Genomic DNA, 23,502 nt, shown 5'->3' on the forward strand with positions numbered 1-23,502 from the left:
AGGTGCCGTTGGTGGTACTGGAGCCTGGGGGGCCACACTGGTGACTCCAGGGAGATGCAATCCGTGTCTGCCTAACTGCTGAATGACTAAATTTATTGTTTATTTGCTTTAGATCACTCATTTGGCTCACTGATTTCAGGTATATGATCCTAAGCAAGTGCTGATTACGTGTGTTGCCAGCACAGATATATGGTGAAACGGCTTACAAATTGAATTTTTCTTATTTTAGTGGTGTGTTTACTTACCATTTTTTTTAAAAAACCAGAGTTTTCTCATGCAGGCACATTTAAGCTATATTCTCAAAGAAACATGCAAACTATATTTCCTAGAGTCCTAACCCTTTCTGCTTTTTAGTGGTTTTACTAAAAGACAGGTGGATTGGGGGGTGGGGTTTACTAAAAACATTTCGCTTTATTATTATTTTTACGTTGTAACAGTAACAGAAGAGCATGAGCCGCATTGTTAGGCTTTTTCTGTTTGTCAATTTGTTTGGGATGATTTGTATTTTTAGTGGCATGGTTATAATAGGTATTTTTCTGCGTGTGCCTACACACTTCACATCCTGTTGATTCCCCCAAAGCCAAACAGACACCCAGAATTAGTTGTAAATAATAATTATCACACTTTATTGGACTTGCCTCTTACACCTGGGATGGGGATCGTCAGGCCCGGGGACCAAATGTGGTCCCTTGTCTCCTTGTCTCTCTAACTGATCCTTGGGACTCTTACCAGTCCATGACCCCCACACCGCAAGCCATGGCCCTTTCCTAGCCCTGCTCTACAGCATCCTTGACTGCTTTTGTCTAGCTGGAATATGTCCTTCATCTTAGACAATGCTTCTTGCTTGCCTGGACGGAGAAATGTTTCTATGGAAAAAGCTCTGCCTTTTGCATGGCTGGAATATAGCCTACTGCACAAGCCTACGAGTAAAGTCCTTTGCTCTGCCCATTTTTCCTTCTGGCCCCACCCATGCGGCCCCTGAGATATTGCTTATGATACAGTGTGGCCCTCATTCTGCAAAAGGTCCCCCTGCCCTACCTTCCACCTTTCCAGTTAGAATCATAGAATCATGGAGTTGGAAGAGACCACAAGGGCCATCGAGTCCAACCCCCTGCCAAGCAGGAAACACCATCAGAGCACTCCTGACATATGGTTGTCAAGCCTCTGCTTAAAGACCTCCAAAGAAGGAGACTCCACCACACTCCTTGGCAGCAAATTCCACTGTCGAACAGCTCTTACTGTCAGGAAGTTCTTCCTAATGTTTAGGTGGAATCTTCTTTCTTGTAGTTTGGATCCATTGCTCCGTGTCCGCTTCTCTGGAGCAGCAGAAAACAACCTTTATCCCTCCTCTATGTGACATCCTTTTATATATTTGTTGCGGGGGTGAAATCTGGCCTGTGGGAAACATCAGCCTATTGCCCCCAATCTAGTTCATCGATTGTAGTGGAGCTAGGACACCAGAACAAAGTTCACAAAATCTGACAGTTTCCAGTTTTGTTTGTTTTAAAAAGACAAGCCTGGGAGATGTGCGCTAAGATACTTTCCAGACCTGACAGCCCGATTCTACGACTTTTTCCCATGACCCAGAGGAAAAGGCTCAGATGTCCTGGATTTCCGCCAGCGATGAATGCTATTGATAAACAGATCATTCACATCACTGGAAAGGCTTCTTCCGCAGCCTGAGTGTGTTTAAATTTCCAAAGGAAATGCAATGCAATTTTGATCGATGCATCGCTTATTTCCCGTCCAGTGAACGACAATTTAGGAGCACATGCAAGTTTGCAAATCATTTCTGGATCCGTGCAGAACAGGACAGAGGAGAAATTAACCTTCTCCATGAACCCTTTTCCTCCCAGTTTTCTCTGCCCAGTTTATGCTGAATTCCAGAATCAGCTGTCAAATATATGTACTCATGAATTATTTACCATTTCCTTTGTCGGACTGCATTTGGGTTTTTTTCACCATTTGGCGCTCCCTGCCTCCAGTTTCCTTTTTCAGGGGACAATCATCTCTGATTTATACAGCTGTTCATCTTGAACAACTGATTACCGTATTTTTTGCTCTATAAGACTCACTTTTTCCCTCCTAAAAAGTAAGGGGAAATGTGTGTGCGTCTTATGGAGCGAATGCTCTCCCAGAAGCCAGAACAGCAAGAGGGATTGCTGCTTTCACTGCGTAGTGATCCCTCTTGCTGTTCTGGCTTCTGAGATTCAGAATATTTTTTTTCTTGTTTTCCTCCTCCAAAAACTAGGTGCGTCGTGTGGTCTTACAGAGCAAAAAATACGGTACCTTTGTCTGTTTGATATAAACACCTCCATCTTACCCTTCTTTGGGACTTTCCTGCAGGTCAATGGACAGCTTGCAAAGAATACTCTGAATTCTACCTTCGTTCCTTTTCTCTTTTTAATAACTAAATATGTATTTCTTTATTCTTATTATTGGAATTTGTAACCCACCTGAAAGGATTCATTGGAGGCTAAAAGGGGTATTAAATGTAAAAAGCACAGCAAAAAGCATCTAAAAATATAAAAACACTTTTTGGGCATCATTTATTTGCAGACAGGATAGAGAATGTTAAATATTTATTTGTGTGGTATGTTCCCATTGGCAGCTCTGTTGCTCAGGTTCAATATTATTTCTCCCAGTAGTCTGACAGAAGCCTGGCACTACTGGATAACTGATCAGGTTAAAGGTTTAAACTAAACACAGTTCCCCATGATGTCCAAACTTGAGGAACTGTTTTGTTTAAACCATGGTTACTGAGAGCATACCTTAGCTCCAGATCCAACCTTGTTCTGAAACCATAGCATAGGCAAACCATGGTTTCCTGAGAACAAACGTCATGGGAAACTGGGGTTAGTTTAAAAGTAGAAGTTGAAGCTTTCAGTTCTCCTCTGGTGTACAAAAGCAGCATTATTCACATAGTAGGGCACCATTGTTCCTAGTTATGTGTTTACTGGATCATAGTCTAAGCTTACCATTTGTTTGTTGGTTAGCCAGGATGGGGAGTGCAGGAAGGAAACTACGCTTGATGGACTTAAATCCAGCATGGCAGTTCTTAAAATTCCTTGGGGAAACGGCAAACTACAAATATAAAACAGCAAGAGTCACCTCTCTGGATGATTGTCTGCCACCAAAGTCCTGCTAGTCTTGGATAGCTGGTGCACGGTCTCAGCATAGTCTTCTACGGCCTGCTCCAAAATCTGGTGTTTCTTCAGCATGGAAACTGCACTTTGTTCATCCTAAAGTGGCGAGAGAGAACAGGGTCATTTTCCTTGCATGACACCATGATGGAGGGAGTCATCTTGGTGTGCGTAACTAGGGAGGGCTTCACCTAACAAACCCTGTCAGGAGAAGCTTCTGCTTGCACAATGGGTCTTCCCCCCCTTCTTCCCCTGTGCACCCCCCAAATTGGTTCTGGGGTGTGTGTCAGAGTACCCCCAGAACAGGGACTGAGGGGAGGGGGAAATTGTTCTGCCTGGCAAGCTGAAATGCTTGCACAGACAGAATGCTTGTAATAGCCTGAAACCGCACTCCACCCACAATGCATATTATAATGTATATTTTAAACTATCTTTACTTATACAGTGGTAGATGTTAGGATATTTCCGTTCCACCTTAAAAGGGAGCAGGATGTTTGTGTCACAGCCTGCGCATTTCCTGTTTCACAGGATGTTTCTGTTGTGTCTTTGTTTTCGTTTCTCTCTAAGCCGGAACACTGAAGCAGGCAGTCATGTTTTTCTTTGTTCTGATCAACACAGAAATAAACTTGTAAATAATGCTCTCCTGAGTGCATCTTTCGCTGTGCGCATTATCTGCTGATAGAGCGTGCACAGCTCTGGAATGTGGGAAGCTATTTCTGGAGCTCCTGTCGCTAATTGCTGATACTGCGTGTCTGCGGGAGATCGATGGACGTCCGGAGACGACGTGGAGTCATGATGGACTTTGTCTCCCTGGCAGTATCCCAACAGTACCTTGGGATGCAAACAGGATCCGTTCTGGAGCCCCCTTTCCATTCCGAACGGAACGCAAGACACGACAGCGCGTCTGCGCATGCGTGGACCGAAGTTCGCCGCTTTCGCGCATGACGTCATTTTGAGTGTCTGCACATGCGCGAGCGGCAAAACCCAGAAGTAACGTGCTCTTTTATTTCCGGGTTGCTGTGGAGCGCAACTCGAACATGCTCAACCCAAAGCGCATTCAACTCGAGGCATGACTGTACTTGGGCATTTTAAAACTTCTGTCTTTTATTGGTGATTTTAAGGCACCGATCATTTTAATGAGACAAGTTGCAGGAGGTGTCCACTAACACACACAGACGCAGGGCTGCCCCTCCGTCATGCTGCTGTCTGCTCCCAACTCAGTAATATCCAGAGGCAGACCCACACCAAGATAAGAGAGGGCAGAAAGAGGGCTGAAGTGCACTAGGGTCCAGGAGCAGCTCGGGTGGGGGCAGAGTATAATAATATAATATAAATTTATTATTTCGGTCACAGACCAGTTCCAGCTCACATACAATATCAGGGAAGTTATAAAACACGATATGGATACATATGAATTTGCAATTGGGTATAACAGGGACAATACAGATATAGCAGCAGTTAAAAATATGTAAGTTAAATCTTAATCACTAACATATAACCTAAAATTGGTGGTGGGAAAAGGAAGTATGTGTGGGATTGAGTGTGGGTATGTATGAATATTTTTAAGGAATGTATGAAATGTATGTTTGTCTGTATATTCGTAATATGTATGTATTAATGTTGAATTATTTTAATAAAAGGGGGGGAAAGAAAAGAAAAAAAAGTAACCTAAAATTGTCATTTAAGGCCTTAGTCAGTATGGTAGCACAGTTTGTTCCCTAAGTTTTATGGCAGTCACACAGAATGTGGCCACCCTTCGCGTAATCTCTGGATCCTTGTCCTCTACCAGGGATTTTAGACATTGAAGTTCGGACCCATTTGGAGATTTTTGTATAGCAGGGATGATAAGTACCAAACGTATATCCCCATAGAAACGACAGTGTAACAAGACATGAGAGACAAGTTTCTACCTCCATCAAGCAGCAGGGGCAGACTCATTCCACGTATGGTTTACCCTCGAATCTGCCCTGCAATAAGGCAGATGGCAGCACATTGAATCTAGCAAGGGTAAATGACAGTCTGTATTTAGGTACAGTGGTACCTCTGGTTGTGAACGGGATCCGTTCCGGAGCCCCGTTTGCAACCTGAAAGGAACGCAACCCGTGTCTGTGCACGCTCGGGTCGCAATTTGCTGCTTCTGTGCGTGATGTCATTTTGCGTGTCTGCGCATGCGCGAGTGGTGAAACCCGGAAGTAACCCTTTCTGGTACTTCCAGGTCACCCCGGGATGCAACCTGAAAAAACGTATCATGAAGCAAACGTAACAAGAGGCAGGACTGTATTTGTAATTTTGACAGATATATTGCTCCCATTCTCTTTTATTATCTATCTATCTATCTATCTATCTATCTTTTATTTTATTAAAGGGTGTTTATTCATCTCACTCACGTGACATTGCAGATCCACGTCCCAGATTGGAGGGGGGCAGAGTGAAGATGCACGAAGAGCCTCCAGGCATCAGTGCCACTTACTGGGAGAGGCAGTGGCGAGGTCAGGGTGGCACAGATGCACCAGCAGAGCCAATCTGGCACTCTGACTGGTATCTCTTTGCAGTCCTGACCATGCCTCTGCCAAGCTCCCCCCACCTTCTGGTAAACAGGAGTGACGCTGCCACCAGGAGGCTATTGCAATGCAGCGCAACCTCACTAGGCAAGCCACTCCTGTTTGAGCGGCACTCTAGTCTTGACAGGGGGCATATGTGCCAAAAGGCTGGGCCACCTACTAACTGCCATAAATTACTGAAGGAGGTAAGAACATGAGAAGAGTTCTGCTGTACCAGGACAAAGGCTCATCGAACACTCTCAGCATCCTGATCTTTTCAACGCAGGGGTTTCAAATCAGGCTACAAGCCCCCTTTCCTGACTTCAGGATGTTTGAAAAAGAGGGAAGACACAAGAATTACCCACTCTGGAAGAATGGCAGATGAAGGTGATGGACTACATGGAATTGGCAGAAATGACTGGCAGAATAAGAGACCAGGGAGAAGAGACGGTGGAAGAAGATTGGAAGAAATTTAAAGGCTATTTACAGAAATACTATAAGATTAATGAATGATAGAATGACATCGGATTGAACGTAAAAGGTTATTAGCAAAAAGGTGTAAAATTAAAAGACTTAATATATTAAGATATTAAGGAGATCAAGATATATTAAGATACTAAAATTAAGATAAAGATTAGTCAAGATAGAGGGAAGGGATTTGCTGATTAAATATATGAATTGGAATACAGAGAGGGGAGGTGTGGGGAAGTCTGGGAAATAGGTAAATGTAAGGAATACCATGAAGATGGAATTGTTTTATTTGCTTTCTTCTTCTTTTTTTCTCTTTTGTGTTGCTGTTTTTGTCGTTTTGCATTTTTGTATCTTTGCATTTTTCTGTTGTTTTCTTTTTTTATGTAAAAACCTTAATAAAAATATTATTTAAAAAAATGGAAGTTTGAAAAAGAGGGGCATCTATCCAAATGAAATGGCTAAAAGCTCCAGAAAAGATATAAGCCACTGAAAAAAAGGCAAACACAAGGAAACGGATCCAAGCCAAAAGGCAGGTTGTGAGTTGGCTGGCTAAGATTTATAAAACAGAATCAGATAAGTGTTGGAAATGTAAAAGAGTGGAGGGAATGTTCCTCCACATGTGGTGGACATGTAAAAAGGCAAAATGGTATTGGGAAATGATTTATAATGAACTGGGGGAAATGTTCGAAACTACTTTCCCCCAAAATGCCAGAGTCCTTTTTGTTGAGGATAACTCAGACTGAAATTCCCAGGTGTCAGAAAAGGTTATTTATGTATGCAACTACCATGGCCCATTTTTTGTTAGCCCCAAAATGGAAAGTGAGTGAGGTCCCAACTAAAGAGGATCAACAACTTATGAATATGAGCAATTTGCAGATTTAACATATAGAATAAGAGAGCAAGAAGAACATATGTTTAAAGAAGATTGGAAAGCATTTATTGAATATGTGGGAAATACTTGTATACAGTTGAAAATGCTGGCAGCATTAAGATAAATTCAAGAGTAAATTTTTTTTGATGGATGTAAAAGTGGGAAATTGATTTGAATGGTTATAGTAAAATATGCAGGGATGTAGGATGTATAAAATGAACCATGGAAAGAGAAGAAGGGAAGTCATTGGATATTTTAAAGTTTGTAAAATGTTTATTTGAAATTGTAAAATGGGAAATTCAATAAAAAATATTCTAAAAAAGAAAAGACGGTTGTGAATTAGCTGATAGTGGCAGGTTAGGTTGCAATTATAATAGGACCTATAACCAAGGCAAGTCAACATGAACCAAGTAGAGGAGTTCAAATACAGTCGTACCTTAGAAGTCGAATGGAATCCATTTTGGAAGTCCGTTCAACTTCCAAAACGTTTGGGGAAAAAAGCGCAGCTTCCGATTGGCTGCAGGAAGCTGCCGCAGCCAATAGGAAGCCGCAGAAGCCCAGTCGGATGTTCAGGTTCCGAAGAACGTTCGCAAACTGGAGCAATCACTTCCGGGTTTGTGGCGTTCAGGAGCCAAAATGTCCAAGTACCAAAGTGTTCAATATCCAAGGTACGACTGTATAAACAAACCTGGGATATTTTGTTTGTTTGTTTGAAAAAAGTGTTCACAAACTAGGGCTAGAAAAAAGGGCCTTCTTGCTCCACCATAATAAAAACTTGAGAATCCACAGCATATAAAGCATATAAGAGACGGGACAGCGAAGGAAGAAAATGGGGCTTGATTTCTCTTAAGTGGTTCATTCATGTTCTAAAACCGACTTCAGCAAGCGCGCACTGAGAAGCACAAGAGTTTGGGGGAAGAAATTACAGGTACAGTGGTGCCTCGCAAGACGAAAAGAATCCGTTCCGCGAGTCTTTTCGTCTTGCGGTTTTTTCGTCTTGCGAAGCAAGCCCATTAGCGGATTAGCACTATTGGCAGTTTAAGGGCTATTAACGCCTATTAAAGGCTTAAGGGATTAGCGGTTTAGCTGCTAAAAGGCTTTTAGCAGCTTAGCGCTTCAGAAAAAGGGGTTTTGGAGCGGGAAAAAACCTCAAAAATTTTCGTCAATTTTCGTCTTGCGAAGCAAGCCCATAAGGAAATTCGTTTTGCGAAGCGCCTCTGAAAACGGAAAACCCTTTCGTCTTGCGGGTTTTCCGTCTTGCGAGGCATTTGTCTTGCGGGGCACCACTGTATCTGCTGGCTCACTCCAGTTACCCTGTGCAGTCGTACTGTTTTGCCGTGGCTGTATTTTGTAAACTCACAGAACCTTGACCTGTTCTGACTCTGCCTGGGTAGCAGTTCTTGCTGGATATTTCTGTGTCATTAAACATAAATGACGTCAGACTTTCCACAGAAAGGGCAGGGGGGGGGCACACACAGAGAAAAATAGAAATGTAGAAAAATTGAACCTTTCAATCAAAGCAGCAAAAATAGAAACAGGCACTGACTACTGGAAGATGGATTCTGGGCTAAATGATGCTTAGAACTGCGCCAAGGCATTAAACTTCTCCATCAGCCAAATTATTTATAGAACCTGAAAGTGATTTCTGCTGTTACTCATTTATCTCAGTCTACCTCTGCAACTCTCTGGGGAGGATTTCATAAAAACATATGGGACCCCAATTGGTGTTGGGTGGTAGAATAACAGAAATGTAGAGTTGGAAGGGACTCAAAGGGTCATCTAGTCCAACCTGATGCAATGCAGGAAACTCAGCTAAATCATCCATGACGGATGGCCGTCCAACCTCTGCTTACTAACCTCCAAGGAAGGAGAGTCCACAACTTCCCAGAGACCGCACATGTAAGTAAAATCACGTATAGTAGGGAACACCATCTAAATGTTGAATTGTTTCTTTAAATGTAAAGATTCATCATTGTTTCACCCGATGTGTATATCTTTAAGGGGCCAGAGCAAGGGCCAGAGCAAACTAACGAGATCCAGCTTCACAGCTGTGAAACATAGCAGGTGCTGCTGAGTTGCACTGATTAAGCTGTGACAGGAATTGGGTGCAGTATATAAGGAGCAGCACCTAGCTCTGCCATTACCCTGGGGGATGGGTTGGTGGTTGGGTCGTGTTTGTTTGTTAATGTATTTAGTGTAAAATGAGTTTTTGTTTTTCTTATTAAAACCTTGCTTAAATTATTTTTGAGTCCCTTTTTAATGCATGGTCTCCCCAGCAAGCTCTCTGCAGTGTTACTATACTGCAAAAAGCCAACACTAAAAAGCCAGTAAACACCTTCTAAACCTCTAGAAGCCCTTGGAAAACCCAGCAGCACTTATTAGCCATTTCCCCTTCTCTTTTTGCACCACTTTTGCAGTTTCTGAGATCGTATTCGAGCCGCTTTTGCCATTTCCGCACCTTTTCGCAGTTTAAATCAAATTTATTTCTTTATTTCCTAGTGCCACACAAAGATTTGGTCGTGAGTGAGTCAAATGCGCCTAAAGTGGGGAGTTGACTGCATATCTGTTGAGTTTTCCTGCATTAGATTGCTGTACACTTGATGACTGTGGTAACAGAACCAACGCCAAGCCAAGGCACTGTGTTTGAGATGGTATGTTGTGTTTGTGGTGTCTGATAACCGAATCATACATGCAAGTATAGCTAAAGGAGCGTCTCCACCCCAATCGCTCAGCCTGGAAGCTGAGGTCCAGCTCCGAGGGCCTTCTAGTGGTGCCCTCCCTGTGAGAAGTGAGGTTACAGGGGACCCGGCAGAGGGCCTTCTTGGTGGTGGCGCCCTCCCTGTGGAACGCCCTCCCATCAGATGTCAACTATCTGACTTTGAGAAGGCATTTGAAGGCAGCCCTGTTTAGGGAAGTTTTTAATGTTTGATATTTTATCAATGTTTTTAGTATTATGTTGGAAGCCGCCCAGAGTGGCTGGGGAAACCCAGCCCGATGGGTGGGGTAGAAATAATAAATTATTATCATTATTATATGAGAGAACATGGTTGAAGTGTGTGCTTCTAATCAAGTGTACGGAAATCAGATTGACAGTACATGCCTACGTTGAACCAGTCCTAAGAACCATTGGAGCCCATAGCTCTATGAAGGGTATATGCGATATTTGGCAACAAAATTGCAGCACCCCTCATAAAATGGCAGTTCCCAGAGTCCTTCGAAGCCATGTCAATTAGCCTGGTTTCCAAACTGGCATAAACCGATAGTGTGGATGTCCCCTGGTGCCCATAGGCCGTGTCTACATGGATGCCGACTTACCTTGGCCTTCTCTTCTGACATCATGTAGAGTTCCTGTTCGCTCATCCAGGCTTCGGCCTCCGCGGCGTCAAAGTAGTATTGCTGGGCTTTGTGGGACTCCTCAAGGCGCTTGTGGCGTTTCTCCGTCTCCTCTATCAGGAGGCTCCACAGCTGCTGCAAGTCTGCGAGCCGCTGCTGGATTGCTTCGGCATTAAGGCTGCTGTCTGTAATGATGTTTTGGCTCCTCTCGAAAATGTCGTCGATGCGAGGCTGGTGCCCCTGGATTTCCTTCTGAAGTGTCTAATGTGGGAAATTCAACACTCGGGTTGGAAATAGCTCATCGAACAAACACTTTGGGAAGAAAGACAACGGGAAGTCATCCAGGAGGGCAGACTCCCAGAATGCTGCGTGAGAGAATTTGAGAGAAAGCGAGAGCACAAAATGTTCTGACGGTACCTGAGCTTCCATCAGTCATTTTGGCCCAGGGGCATAAATTTCAGCGGGCTAAAGGGACTCATTACTACTAGGGGGAAGGCAACTAGAGGACAACTCAAAGGCCTTTGGGCCTTTATGTTACACTTGCCACAGAGACTGGTATGTCCAGGGTGACTTTTGCATCTTAGTGTTATCATTTAATACAGGGTTTTCCAAGCTTGGGTCCCCAGCTGTTTTTTTGGACTACAATTCCCATCATCCCTGACCACTGGTCCTGCTAGCTAGGGATGATGGGAGTTGTAGTCCAAAAAACCAAGATGGAAACCCCAGGTTGGGAAACTTTGATTTAATATTTAATAAGATGTGTGTTAGGACCACAGATAGTTATTCATATTTCCACACGGTCTTTCCACATAAATGGTGCCAAGGTGCCATCCCTTGAGTTTCAACACCCGCTGTCCATGGCAGTAGAGTCCGCATGCAGGAGAGCCCAATGCCTATAGGGCAGGTTGCTTTCATTGGATCTCTTTACCCTGGCCTTTTGACACCTGAAATGTATGTGTTTAGGATCCACCCTACTCCTGTGACTCTAATTTGTTTTAACTGTTTTTAATTCTGAATTTTAAATTGTTGTCACCAGCCCTAGGACCTGTTGGTGAGGGGTGGGTAATACACTTGATCACAACCACAACCACCACCACCCATCCACCATGGAGACATGTTGGGAACAGAGGATTCCAACTCTGGCATTGCCACCGATGTCTTAGGTGAGATCTGGGCAATATCTCTGTACCACCGGTCTCACAATCCGTAAAAAGGGCACAACACTTTTGCCAAATCTGACCACAATGCAAAGTGTACAGTAAAGACTAGGAGGTGGCCAGGTGCCCGGGGGGTAGGGGTAGGGAGATTTCAAAAATGGCAAATGTGCTTTCTGGGCTCTACTTGTGTGTTTGTGGGTCAAAGTGATACAAGTACAGTGGTACCTCGCAAGACGAATGCCTCGCAAGACGAAAAAGTCGCAAGACGAAAGAGTTTTTTGAGTTGCTTCGCAAGACGAATTTCCCTATGGGCTTGCTTCGCAAGACGAAAACGTCTTGCGCCTTTTTCTTAAAACCGTCAATGCATTCCTATGGGAAACCGTCAATGCATTTCCTATGGGAAACCGTGCTTCGCAAGACAAAAAAATTCACAAGACGAAAAAACTCGCAGAACGAATTAATTTCGTCTTGCGAGGCACCACTGTACTTCTTTTTGTCTGTCCACCTGCTCTACTTTGTTGGGTGATCCCTAGTATTATGAGTATGCCTAAAGGCCTCCCTTGATAGTCTGCCCATTTGGGAATCACTGTACTACTTTGGATCCAGGCAGGTTTAGCCACTTACCTGATTCTTCTTAATGAGCAACTGCACAGTCTGGAGGTTGTGCCCATGATCTGTCGACGTGGCAATGGGCATCCTCTCTCCAACCCACAACTAGAGGGAGGGAAATAAGATGGCAAAGTAACTCAATGGTATATCCATGGGAAATGAAGAATCATAGAATCACAGACTCACAGAGTTGGAAGAGACCACAAGGGCCATCGAGTCCAACCCCCTGCCAAGCAGGAAACACCATCAGAGCACTCCTGACATATGGTTGTCAAGCCTCTGCTTAAAGACCTCCAAAGAAGGAGACTTCACCACACTCCTTGGCAGCAAATTCCACTGTTGAACAGCTCTTACTGTCAGGAAGTTCTTCCTAATGTTTAGGTGGAAGAGTAACAGGCAGACCCAACCATTGCAGCTAGTAGCCACTGGTGATCTTATCCTCTGTGACTCTCATCTCCTTTTAACTTGGTGGGTGCAAATTATGTGCTACGTAAAGAAGAACTTGCTTCTGTCTGTCCTGAATCTCCCGCCACTCAATTTCATTGGATGAAATCAGGTTCCATTACTATGGGAGAAACTTCTCTCTATCTGCTATCTCAGCAAGTGGACCTTGGAAGAACTTTGAAACTCACAATTTCGTCCTCCACATCCCGGTTGAACTGGTGGATCTCCTTGGAGGCCAGGAGATGGGCCTTCCTCTCGGTCAAAGGTTCCAGCAGCTCCACAAACTTCTTCTCCACGATGAAGCGTTTGCTGTCAACTTCGTCGGCGCTCTTGCCCTCCTGGCTCAGCGCCTGGGCCTGGCTCTGCAGCTCCTCGATCTCTTTCTTACGAACGTCCATTTGGTTCTCAAGCATCTAAAATGGCAGGGAAAGAAATATACATGTTCACTAGCTATTCTTTTCCAGTGTGATGCTGCTGCTGCTGCTGCTGCAGCCTTCCCTAACCTATGGAGGTTGTTCGACTCCAGCTTCCACCAGCCCCAATCAACTTGTGGGGCTGTGAAGGAGTGTAGCCCAAAACATCAAGAGGGAACCTGGTGGGGAGAAGGTTGTACTACTAGGAGAGTGTGTTGTTGTTGTTATAATAAATTAAAAAATTGTCCAGTAGCACCTTAGAGACCAACTAAATTTGCTCTGGGTATAAGCTTTCGTGTGCATGCACACTTTTTCAGATACCTGTTGTTTTTATGTTATGTTTTCTGTGTTTCAATTTTGTATTTTAATGTTGCAACCTGCATTGAGACCTTAGGGTGAAGGGCAAGTAAATAAGTAGAAGTAATAATAATAATAATAATAATAATAATAATAATAATAATAGTTTTTATTTATATCCCTCCCTCCCCAGCCGAAGCCGGGCTCAGGGCGGCTAACAACAGTAAAATAATACAACATTCTAAAATCATTTCATTATAAAATCAGTTTAAATTAAATTAATGGCAACCATTGGGCTAGAGTTCTGTGAGGATTGCCAAAGGAGGGGGTCAGGCTGTGCCCTGGCCAAAGGCCTGGTGGAACAGCTCTGTCTTGCAGGCCCTGCGGAAAGATGTCAAGTCCTGCAAGGCCCTAGTCTCTTGTGACAGAGCGTTCCACCAGATCAGGGCCACAGCTGAAAAAGCCCTGGCTCTGGTTGAGGCCAGCCTAACCTCCCTGTGGCCTGGGACCTCCAAGATGTTTTTGTCTGAAGACCGTAAGGTCCTCCGTGGGACATACCAGGAGAGGTGGTCCCGTAGGTACGAGGTATTAATAATAATAATAATAATAATAATAATAATAATAATAATAATAAATGCTTCAAGAGTGGGGGATTTCAGCCTCCTTGGGTGCTCGCTGTTTGGAAACGCAGTTGTGTAATTTTAATTTTAGAAACAAGGAAATGCACATATTCATATCTTTCTCTATCTCCAACCACCTCTCCTCGCTGAAAGAAGCTGCTCCGATCACTTCACCTGTTGCTTCTTCAGCAGAATATTGACGCTGGTGAGGTCCTTGCCGTAGTCGTCTGACTGAATCTGGCTTTCCAGGCCATTCAGCCACTTATCCAAGTCAGCGCAGCTCTGGGTGAACAGCTCAGCCTTGTTGGCATCGAAAAGCCGCTGGGCTTTCGTCTGGGTGGTGCTTTCAAGCACTTCCCACATATGGTGCAGGCTCGTCAGCTTCTCTTTCACGATTCCCTCCGTTTCGGGTTTCTCAGCGATGAGCTGCATCCCTTCCTGCAAACGAACAGAAACCCTTTAAGCTTTGTGGGTTAGAACAGCCTGGGGACCAGAAACAAGTGAATGTTAATGTTTCTTTCTGTCTTTTGTGTATAACAACTAAGGGCATGTTTCGTCACTTGAAATTAAAAACCAGTTTTGTAAAAATAACATGAATCAGTTGTTACCTCACTGATTCAAAGAGCAGATTTGTGAAGCAGGTAGATGTCATTCGCTCCACATTAATGGCTGGAGGGAAAGCTGAGAGGACAGCTGTTTTGCGGTGACTGAGGGGATTCCTGGCTGGGATGAGACTTGAGCCAAGGACTTTAAAGCCCAAAGCTGGCATTCTTTTCTTACTAAATCAGCTAGGCCTCTCCGCAGCCTGGAAACATCCCTGAGTATGGTAGCCTGTATCGTACATATGCATGAAAACACCAGCCTTTAGCTGCCCAGGTGACAAACAGAGCTCACTGTCACTGCTCTCACAGGGTAACCGCAGGTAAGTCGGTGTGGTGAGGATTTCAAAACACTTTGTGCACAACAGAAGAAATTATACAAATTCACAGCACTGCCTCGACACATTCGGGAGGAATTCTTTTGCCACATCAAACTAATATTAACCCAAAGGCTTGGCAGTCAAAATGGCGCTGTGTCTCTCCAAAGCCAAATGCTCTGAAGCATAAAATGAGCAGGTTTTTTAACAACCAAACAAACAGCAGGCATTTCAGAGACAATGCCTTGGACTTATTGTGGGCTTTCACACAGCCCCCCCCCCCCAACGCTCACCTTTTCAATTTTGTCAAGCCATTCTTTGTTGGAACCAAGCTCTGCCATGAAGGCCTGGTGTTTCAGCCACTTGCTGTGCAGGTTCCTCGCTTCATCGTAAGACATGTCCTGCGCTGTAAGCATCTTCTCATTAATCCAGAGCGACAGCTGGGGGGGGGGGGGAAGGGGAGAAGAAGAAAAGTGGTATTTTTTGTGTTGTGGCTGCGGATGCCTCAGGGGTGGCTCCTCCAACCATATAAACCTTCCTTCCTCTAAGAAGAAGCTGATTTGTTCCCTTCGTTCTTGTTGCTCTGAGCGGAAAGGGAATGACAGAATGCAGAGACCTTCCTTGGGTGTTATGCCTCTCCTGCGATGGAGAGTTGGGGATAAGCATGGCGACTCTGCTACCTCTGTTGCACCGCCATGTCTGTCTCCACCATCCTCCTTGTGTGGGAGGGTGAACGTTTGCAGTGGGTCATCTTATCCACTCATATAGGATCTCTGCATAATTTGGGTTCCTTGGTGTTATTGGACCACAGCTTCCATCCTCCCTGGCCATTGGCTAACTTTGCCAGGGATGGTGTGAGTTGTAATTCATAAACACCTGGGGACCCAAGGATGATTAAAACTCTGAGATTCCTCAGGATGCTAAATTGGTGGGCAACCGACACAGGTAGAGTAGTCTCCCCACTGCAGACATTGGCTGCATATGTACTATACATTTGAAGCACATTTAGGAAGAGTCTGCTGGACAGGATAATGGCCCATTCTGTCTTCGTAGTGGCCAACCAATTGCCAATGGGAAGCCCAAAAGTAGACCCAGAGTACAACAGCACTCTTACCACTTGCAATGCCCAACAACTGATACCCAGAGGCATGTTGCCTCCAACAGTGAAGGTAGAACATAACCAGTCTTGGTGGAGGCTGGAGTAGGTAGTACTAGGTGGACCAGTGGCTTGACCCAACGTAAGACGGTCTACACATTTACTAGCATTCAGCACTTGAGATGTATTGGGCATCCTTGTATTAGGTTCAATACAAGAAAGCCACAGCTCTTGAAGAAGTGTTTGGATTTGATATCCTGCTTTATCACTACCCTAAGAAGTCTCAAAGCGGCTAACATTCTCCTTTTCCTTCCTCCCCCACAATAAACACTCTGTGAGGTGTGTGGGGCTGAGAGACTTCAGAGAAGTGTGACTGGCCCAAGGTCACCCAGCAGCTGCATGTGGAGGAGCGGGGAAGCGAACCCGGTTCACCAGATTACGAGTCTACCGCTCTTAACCACTACACCACACTGGCTCTTGACTTTGCCTGGGGCTGCTGACCACCTGCTATTGCCAACGAACTTAGCCCAGATCAGAAGGCCCCAAACCCGTTGGCTGTTCATCCCGTTTAAGGTTAAGGAAAGCATGTGGCGTGTTTAGAAAAAGCAGTGCGCTTTGCATCTCTCCAGCCAACTGCCCCAATAGGAAAATATGTGCACAGTTTGCTGCTTGCAGCAGAAGTCTCCCACACAGAGAGGACCTCGCCTAAGGCGGGCAGAGCGGAGCAGGATGGCGAGCCCAGCTGCCCCTGGCTTTGGCCGACAAAGGCCATTTTTCATTCATTCACGAACATTTGCAAAGGTCACTTCATAAAAGGCTCGTTAAGGGCGGCAATAAAAGGGGAAACGTTCCGGAATTAGAAGAATGTGCCTTTCAGAGGAAGATAACAAAGAGGCCTGTTCATGGACCAAGGAGTTTCCTACTGGGCCTCTGTCCCCAGGGCAACAACATGTTCCTACTGGGTGCCATATTATCCTGACCTATGGAAAGATGCTTTCTCAGGCTCCTGTCCTGGAACATCATGAGATAAGAGCATAGGAAGCTCACACTAAGTCAGGCCACTGGCTCATCTAGCTTAGTACTGTCTATGTTGACTGACAGTGGCTCTTTGAGGCTGCAGCCAGATGTCGCAGACTGGCTGGATGCCAAGGAGCGGTGGGAGGTGCCCGCTGGGGAACCCCCAAGGGAAACCCCAGGGGAAGAAAGCTCAGAGCTAGGGGATTGGTGGTGGGATGACGATGAGTGACCAGAGGAAGAAGGTGTTGGAAGCTGAAGAGGTAATAGGGTTTAGTGAGCAGGAAGAGACTGTGACAGAGGGCAGTTCAGACTTGGAGGCAGAAGCAGAGGTTGAAGAGGAGAGGGGCCAAGAGGCAGAGGCAGGCTGGTGGAGAAGCCAGTCTGTCTCCCCCATCCGCTTGGTCTCCCAGAACCTGAAAAGGTATGAAGAGGGTGGAACAAAGACAGACAAGGTGTCTGAGTCTCTCATTGCTTGGGAAGGAACTGGGGGACTAGGTGACTTAAGAGAGCTGTGGGAAGACAAGAGACCTTCCTCGTTGGGGCAAGATTTAGCCGGAAGACTTGCTGTGCTCTCTAGGCCTGAGCCGTTGTGTTTCTTTGAACAAAGCCTTATGATTTATTGCTGGCCTGCTCCCAACACCTGCCCTGACAGCAGGAGACATTCTCAGCTCGACTGGGAGAAGCCAGGGATTGAACTATTCCTTCTCTTCTACCCTTTGCTCTGTCTGTCCCAGGCTCTGAAAGGTCTGGACGACTCGTATTCTACGATCACAGACAGCTGCCTCATGCTATTCTACCCAGCCTGCACTGTCAACTCTCGGCAGGAGGAAGCTGTCAAGATCTCAGACAGATTAAAGCCTTTCCCAGCCCCACCCTGGGAAAGAGGTGTGGGGTGCAATGGGGAGGGTGGGATTTCCTTGCAGCTCTCTGGCTTATTGGGGCTGCTTCTCATGAAATTTCTCTCCTTTCTGGGCAACGCACCAAGAAGACGCTCTTCGATCTGAATGAAAAATGCATGTGGATTTTCTTAACAAAGTGAGACAATAAGAAGGTAGTCACTGGTGGACTTTGCATTCTGCCATATACAGGTTTCTTTTACATGAACAGAGCGGTGGGGTTTGGGGGGATTCACATTAGATCATGTCCATCTGGGAATTTTTGTTTTACCCTTTACCACCTAGACAGCATCTTAAAAAGTAGAGACATCACCTTGCCAACAAAGGTTTGTATAGTAAAAGCTATGGTTTTCCCAGTAGTGATGTATGGAAGTGAAAGCTGGACCATAAAGAAGGCTGATCACCGAAGAATTGATGCTTTTGAATTATGGTGCTGGAGGAGACTCTTGAGAGTCCCATGGACTGCAAGAAGATCAAACCTATCCATTCTTGAGGAAATCAGCCCTGAGTGCTCACTGGAAGGACAGATCCTAAAGCTGTGGCTTCAATACTTTGGCCACCTCATGAGAAGAGAAGACTCCCTGGAAAAGACCCTGATGTTGGGAAAGATGGAGGGCACAAGGAGAAGGGGACGACAGAGGACGAGATGGTTGGACAGTGTTCTCGAAGCTACCAGCATGAGTCTGACCAAACTGCGGGAGGCAGTGAAACACAGGAGTGCCTGGTGTGCTCTGGTCCATGGGGTCATGAAGAGTCGGACATGACTAAACAAGTAAACAACAACACCTAATCTCCAGGATCAAGTCTACAGGGCGGACAATATCCCATTTTTTAAAATAAAAAGAGACAAAATTTCTTTAACCGCTAACAAAAAAGGTAGGCGGGGAAATTCTCTAATAACTGGCTGCCATTAGAAGGTAGGTAATCAATTGCTTCAGGAATGATGCCTCTTATCTATTATAAGTTAATGGATCAGAGATGAGAGACAAATGGAAACCCAAAGAGAAAGAGCGTGATTCTAAGCCAGCTTTGTTCAAGGAGAAAATGAGAGGCCTTTCTTGCCAAATATTATTTTCCCTCAAAAAAACCACAACTTACCTCTTGGCAATCCTGAAGAAACTTTTGAAGATCTCTGTTGTCTTTTAATCTCATCAGAAGCTCGCTGGCCCCCTCCCGGTTCTTCTTATGCCTGTTGAAAACAAAAACAAGGAAGGAACTTCTTAAAATGTGGAAACTCTGGAGGACTTTTGCGGTTTTGATTATTATACGCTGCCTGAATGGAAGCTCTGTTGCAGCTCTGAGCATATCTCCCAATCTTTTGGACTCTCCAAACATCCTCTAATCGGGGACAACACTCCTTGAAAAGAAGGACACAATGGCAGGCCTCAGAACTTTTCCCACACACAACAGAATGAAGCAAAGCATTATGGAGAGTTGTCCGTCCAGAATAATGCAGGAGACATCAACAAAGGATGGGGCTTTGTATTTAAGTTTGCAGAACTATGGATGCTGGAAAAATGAGATACATATTTCCTAAAAAAAATTCCTACACTCCTTAAGAGAGACAGCAGTTTAAAACGTTACTATAGTTTTTGGGCAGCCAAAACACTTTCCCCTCAGAAAGGAGCTGAGTGGGGGGCACAACTGAGAGAAGATCCCTTTCCGAGTAGGCGACATGTCCTCACAGCAGTTTCCTGTGCTTTGAAACCAGAATTGGTGGGGGTTGTTTTATTATTTATATGCCACCCACCTGACTGCGTTGCCCCAGCCACTCTGGGCAGCTTCCAGCAAAATATAAAAATGCCAGAAAACATCAAACACTAAAAACTTCCCTGTACAAGAAAGCTCACAAAGCTCACCTTGCAAAATCAGACAGACCCAGAAACACCCACCCACACACCCAGCCTCAGGTATTCTAAACCAGGGGTGTCCAACTCCCAAGAGACCGCGATCTACTCACGGAGTTATAAACTGGCAGTGATCTATTCCCCCCTTTTTGGGGGTTCAGGTCAAAGTAGAGTGTTTTTTAGGGAGGAGGAAAGCCCCGCTTTTGGGGGGTGCAGGGCAAAAATGTTGAGCTTTTTTTAGGGGAGCCAAAGTTATTGAGCTTCTTTGGGGGGAGCCAGTGATCTACCAGTGATCTACCACAGACGTCCAATGATCTACTGGTAGATCATGATCTACCTGTTGGACGTGCCTGTTCTAGACATTTCGGACTCTCCCCTATTCAGCCTGTGAAAATGGGTAAGTGTGTCCCCAAGCGGCACATTGCGGTCTGCAACATCAGAAGGTTCGCAGACGTTATTCTACTAGTAATAACCCTGCCCTGCACATCCATATTATTACTGCTACACTGCAGAGGGTATTCCCAGAGGGTATGCTGTCTAACTAAGGCTGCCTTCCCAATTCCGGTGAGATTTGAACCCAGGACTCTGTGATTTGCAGCTTCCTCTCTTGGCTACACCGGCTCTCATTGTATGTGCTAGAAGTGAAGCAAGCTGGGCAGACAGATGGTACCTTGCCAAAGGCCACCTAGCAAGCAGGAATTTGAAACCAGACCCTCTCCCTGCTCAAGGCTCCAAAACTCTCACCTGCTGCACTGTAATGGCATTTCACTTCTAGAAAGAAAATATGAGGTCCATGTGGTTACACACGCTCCTTTTTTTTGGAGGGGAAGAGAACATTAGACTGTAAAACCATGCTGGTTAGAGACAGTGGTCATGCTATTTCCTGTGCATCATTTGAGCTATATTGGATTTAGCCACAGAGACTGGGCCAGCTTCCCCTGTGCTAATCAAATTAGGATTTCTCTCCTGTTGTACAGGGCAAAAATTGGTCCAACTTATTTTTTTTATTTTTCATTCAAACCACATTAAAGTTAACATGCTTTGACCAAACTTGAAGCCTCTTTCTGATCCCATTACACATTACGAGGCTTTCTCACAGAAGACAAGTTTTCCTCAAAGGCTCTTTAATAAGTCACTGCTATGACTCAGCACCCCATAAACTTACTTCCACCAAGGCCAGCTCCAGCGGTTTCTATAATCCCTAAAGAAAGTAACAGCCTTAAGATTGCCCTGCAGGTGATTAGGCTTATGTAAGCGGAGGCTGTGGTTTTAAAAAAGAAAAACATCCATAAAAATGTGTCGTTGTTTCCCCAAAAAAAGCTTAACGTCTTTCCAGACGCAGTCACAACATTAAAACGAGCAACCCAAACTTGAAACTGCATGCTGGCGATGCTGTAGAAGACTTGTGCTCCATCGCAGGAGAAGTTGGTCATCCCTATCAAGAGGCAACCCACAGTGCTATCTTTCAGGTGTTGCCGAACTACAACTCCCATCATCCCCAGTCATTGGCCATGCTAGCCGGGGCTGATGGGAGTTGGTGTCCAAAATTATCTGGAGGGCACTAAGTTGGCGAAGGCTGGTGTGGCAAGCTTTGTGAGCCTCCCTTTCCTTCTGGTTTCCTCATTTTGGCGGCCATTTTGTGAGGGAGAAACACAGGTGATAGCTGACAGAGGAAGGTGTCTTATACCAGGACAGAGCGCTGATCCATCTCATTGAGCACTGGCAACTCCAAGAGCGCAAGAAGAGCTTTGCCAGATCAACCCAGAGGCCCTCTAGCTAAGCATCCTGCATCCCACAACAACCAACTGGATATGCCTATGGGAAGCCCACAACCTGAGAGGAATTGCACTCAATAATAATAATAATAATAATAATAATAATAATAATAATAATTTATTATTTATACCCCGCCCATCTGGCTGAGTTTCCCCAGCCACTCTGGGCGGCTCCCAATCAAGTGTTAAAAACAATACAGCATTAAATATTAAAAGCTTCTCTAAACAGGGCTGCCTTCAGATGTCTTCTAAAAGTTTGGTAGTTATTTTTCTCTTTGACATCTGCTGGGAGGGCGTTCCACAGGGTGGGTGCCACTACCGAGAAGGCCCTCTGTCTGGTTCCCTGTAACCTCACTTCTCACAATGAGGGAACCGCCAGAAGGCCCTCGGCGCTGGACCTCAGTGTCCGGGCAGAACGATGGGGATGGAGACGCTCCTTCAGGTATACTGGGCCAAGACCGTTTAGGGCTTTAAAGGTCAGCACCAACACTTTGAACTGTGCTCGGAAACGTACTGGGAGCCAATGCAGATCTCTCAGGACCAGTGTTATGTGGTCCCGGAGGCCACTCCCACTCTTCCACTTGTAATCAAAAGTAACCAGCATTCAGAGGCGTGTCACCCCTGATCTGGGGCAGCAGCTATCCAAGGTTACCTAGGGGTTGGAAAAACTCAGGCCCTCCAGGTCTGACTTTCAGAACACTGCCCAGACCACACTGCTCACTGGCTCACCCCGTGTTTTTTGCCTGGCTGGAATATGTCCTTGAAATCTGATTCCCCCCCCCCCCCAGATTTCAGCATGTGTAGGAACTAGCCCACTGCCAAAAGGTAACCATTTTCACTTGTTGTTCTGCCGCCTTCTGACTCTGGCCCCCCTCCCCATAGGACAGGTGACCCCTCAAGCAGCTGCCAGAAGGGAATGAGGCCCTTGGGCTCTTCATCCCTACTCTAAACGAAGATGCCCAAGGAAGAACCTCGGATGTTCCCCATGCAGACATGTGCCTTTGCTACTCATAGAATCATAGAATCATAGAGTTGGAAGAGACCCCAAGGGCCATCGAGTCTAACCCCCTGCCAAGCAGGAAACATCATCAGACCACTCCTGACATATGGTTGTCAAGCCCCTGCTTAAAGACCTCCAAAGAAGGAGACTCCACCACACTCCTTGGCAGCAAATTCCACTGTCGAACAGCTCTTACTGTCAGGAAGTTCTTCCTAATGTTTAGGTGGAATCTTCTTTCTTGTAGTTCGGATCCATTGCTCCGTGTCCGCTTCTCTGGAGCAGCAGAAAACAACCTTTCTCCCTCCCCTATGTGACATCCTTTTATATATTTGAACATGGCTATCATATCACCCCTTAACCTCCTCTTCTCCAGGCTAAACATGCCCAGCTCCCTTAGCCGTTCCTCATAAGGCATCGTTTCCAGGCCTTTGACCATTTGGGTTGCCCTCCTCTGGACACGTTCCAGTTTGTCAGTGTCCTTCTTGAACTGTGGTGCCCAGAACTGGACACAGTACTCCAGGTGAGGTCTGACCAGAGCAGAATACAGTGGCACTATTACTTCAATATTAATCAAGTGATGAGGCGCGGCAGCTGACATCCCAGAGTGCTGCAGCCTCAAGGGCCAATGTCAACCCATCGTCCTGCTGTGTCTCTCACACTTCCATCTGACAGCGGTTAACAGCCAGCGCTGTGGCTGGATGGGTGGGTGTGTGCACTGCTCACAGCGAACTTCCTAAGTCTAGACAGACTTGGCAGGGACAGTCGGTGCAGGAGATGTCTTGGGTGCAATTATGAGGTGGCGTCGATAGCATCTGTCAACACCTCCCATTACAGTTAGTGGTCCTGAAGCAACGGCTTATGCGCCAAGAAGGTCTGCTGCTCACGGTGCAATCTGAGAGACTTTCATAGCCAACATTTTCTAGAACAACCCAAGCAGCCTTATAAAGGGCATGTGGACCTGCTGCCCTTGGGTAGCTGCCAGGGCCACAGCACCATAGCAGGGCCTACAGCTGGCATTCGCCCTGGACTTCCCTTGAGGAACACTGGTAACACTGGT

At 45.6% G+C, this 23,502-nt stretch overlaps 1 protein-coding gene across 3 annotated transcripts in view; it reads right to left on the minus strand.

Annotated features, from left to right (window-relative positions):
* SPTBN1 (spectrin beta, non-erythrocytic 1) overlaps positions 1-23,502 on the minus strand; it is a 229,938-nt gene that overhangs the window by 29,793 nt on the left and 176,643 nt on the right. For all 3 annotated transcript variants that reach the window (XM_083432411.1, XM_083432413.1, XM_083432412.1), the window contains 7 exons: positions 18,922-19,012; positions 15,108-15,254; positions 14,073-14,336; positions 12,757-12,981; positions 12,140-12,229; positions 10,341-10,619; positions 3,112-3,242 (listed from right to left, as the gene is read on the minus strand). In XM_083432411.1, coding sequence (XP_083288537.1) covers positions 3,112-3,242; positions 10,341-10,619; positions 12,140-12,229; positions 12,757-12,981; positions 14,073-14,336; positions 15,108-15,254; positions 18,922-19,012 — 1,227 coding nt within the window. The remainder of the gene's footprint in view (positions 1-3,111; positions 3,243-10,340; positions 10,620-12,139; positions 12,230-12,756; positions 12,982-14,072; positions 14,337-15,107; positions 15,255-18,921; positions 19,013-23,502) is intronic.

The sequence above is a fragment of the Podarcis tiliguerta genome (assembly GCF_965153285.1).
Source record: "Podarcis tiliguerta genome assembly, chromosome: 3".
NCBI lineage: Eukaryota > Metazoa > Chordata > Lepidosauria > Squamata > Lacertidae > Podarcis > Podarcis tiliguerta.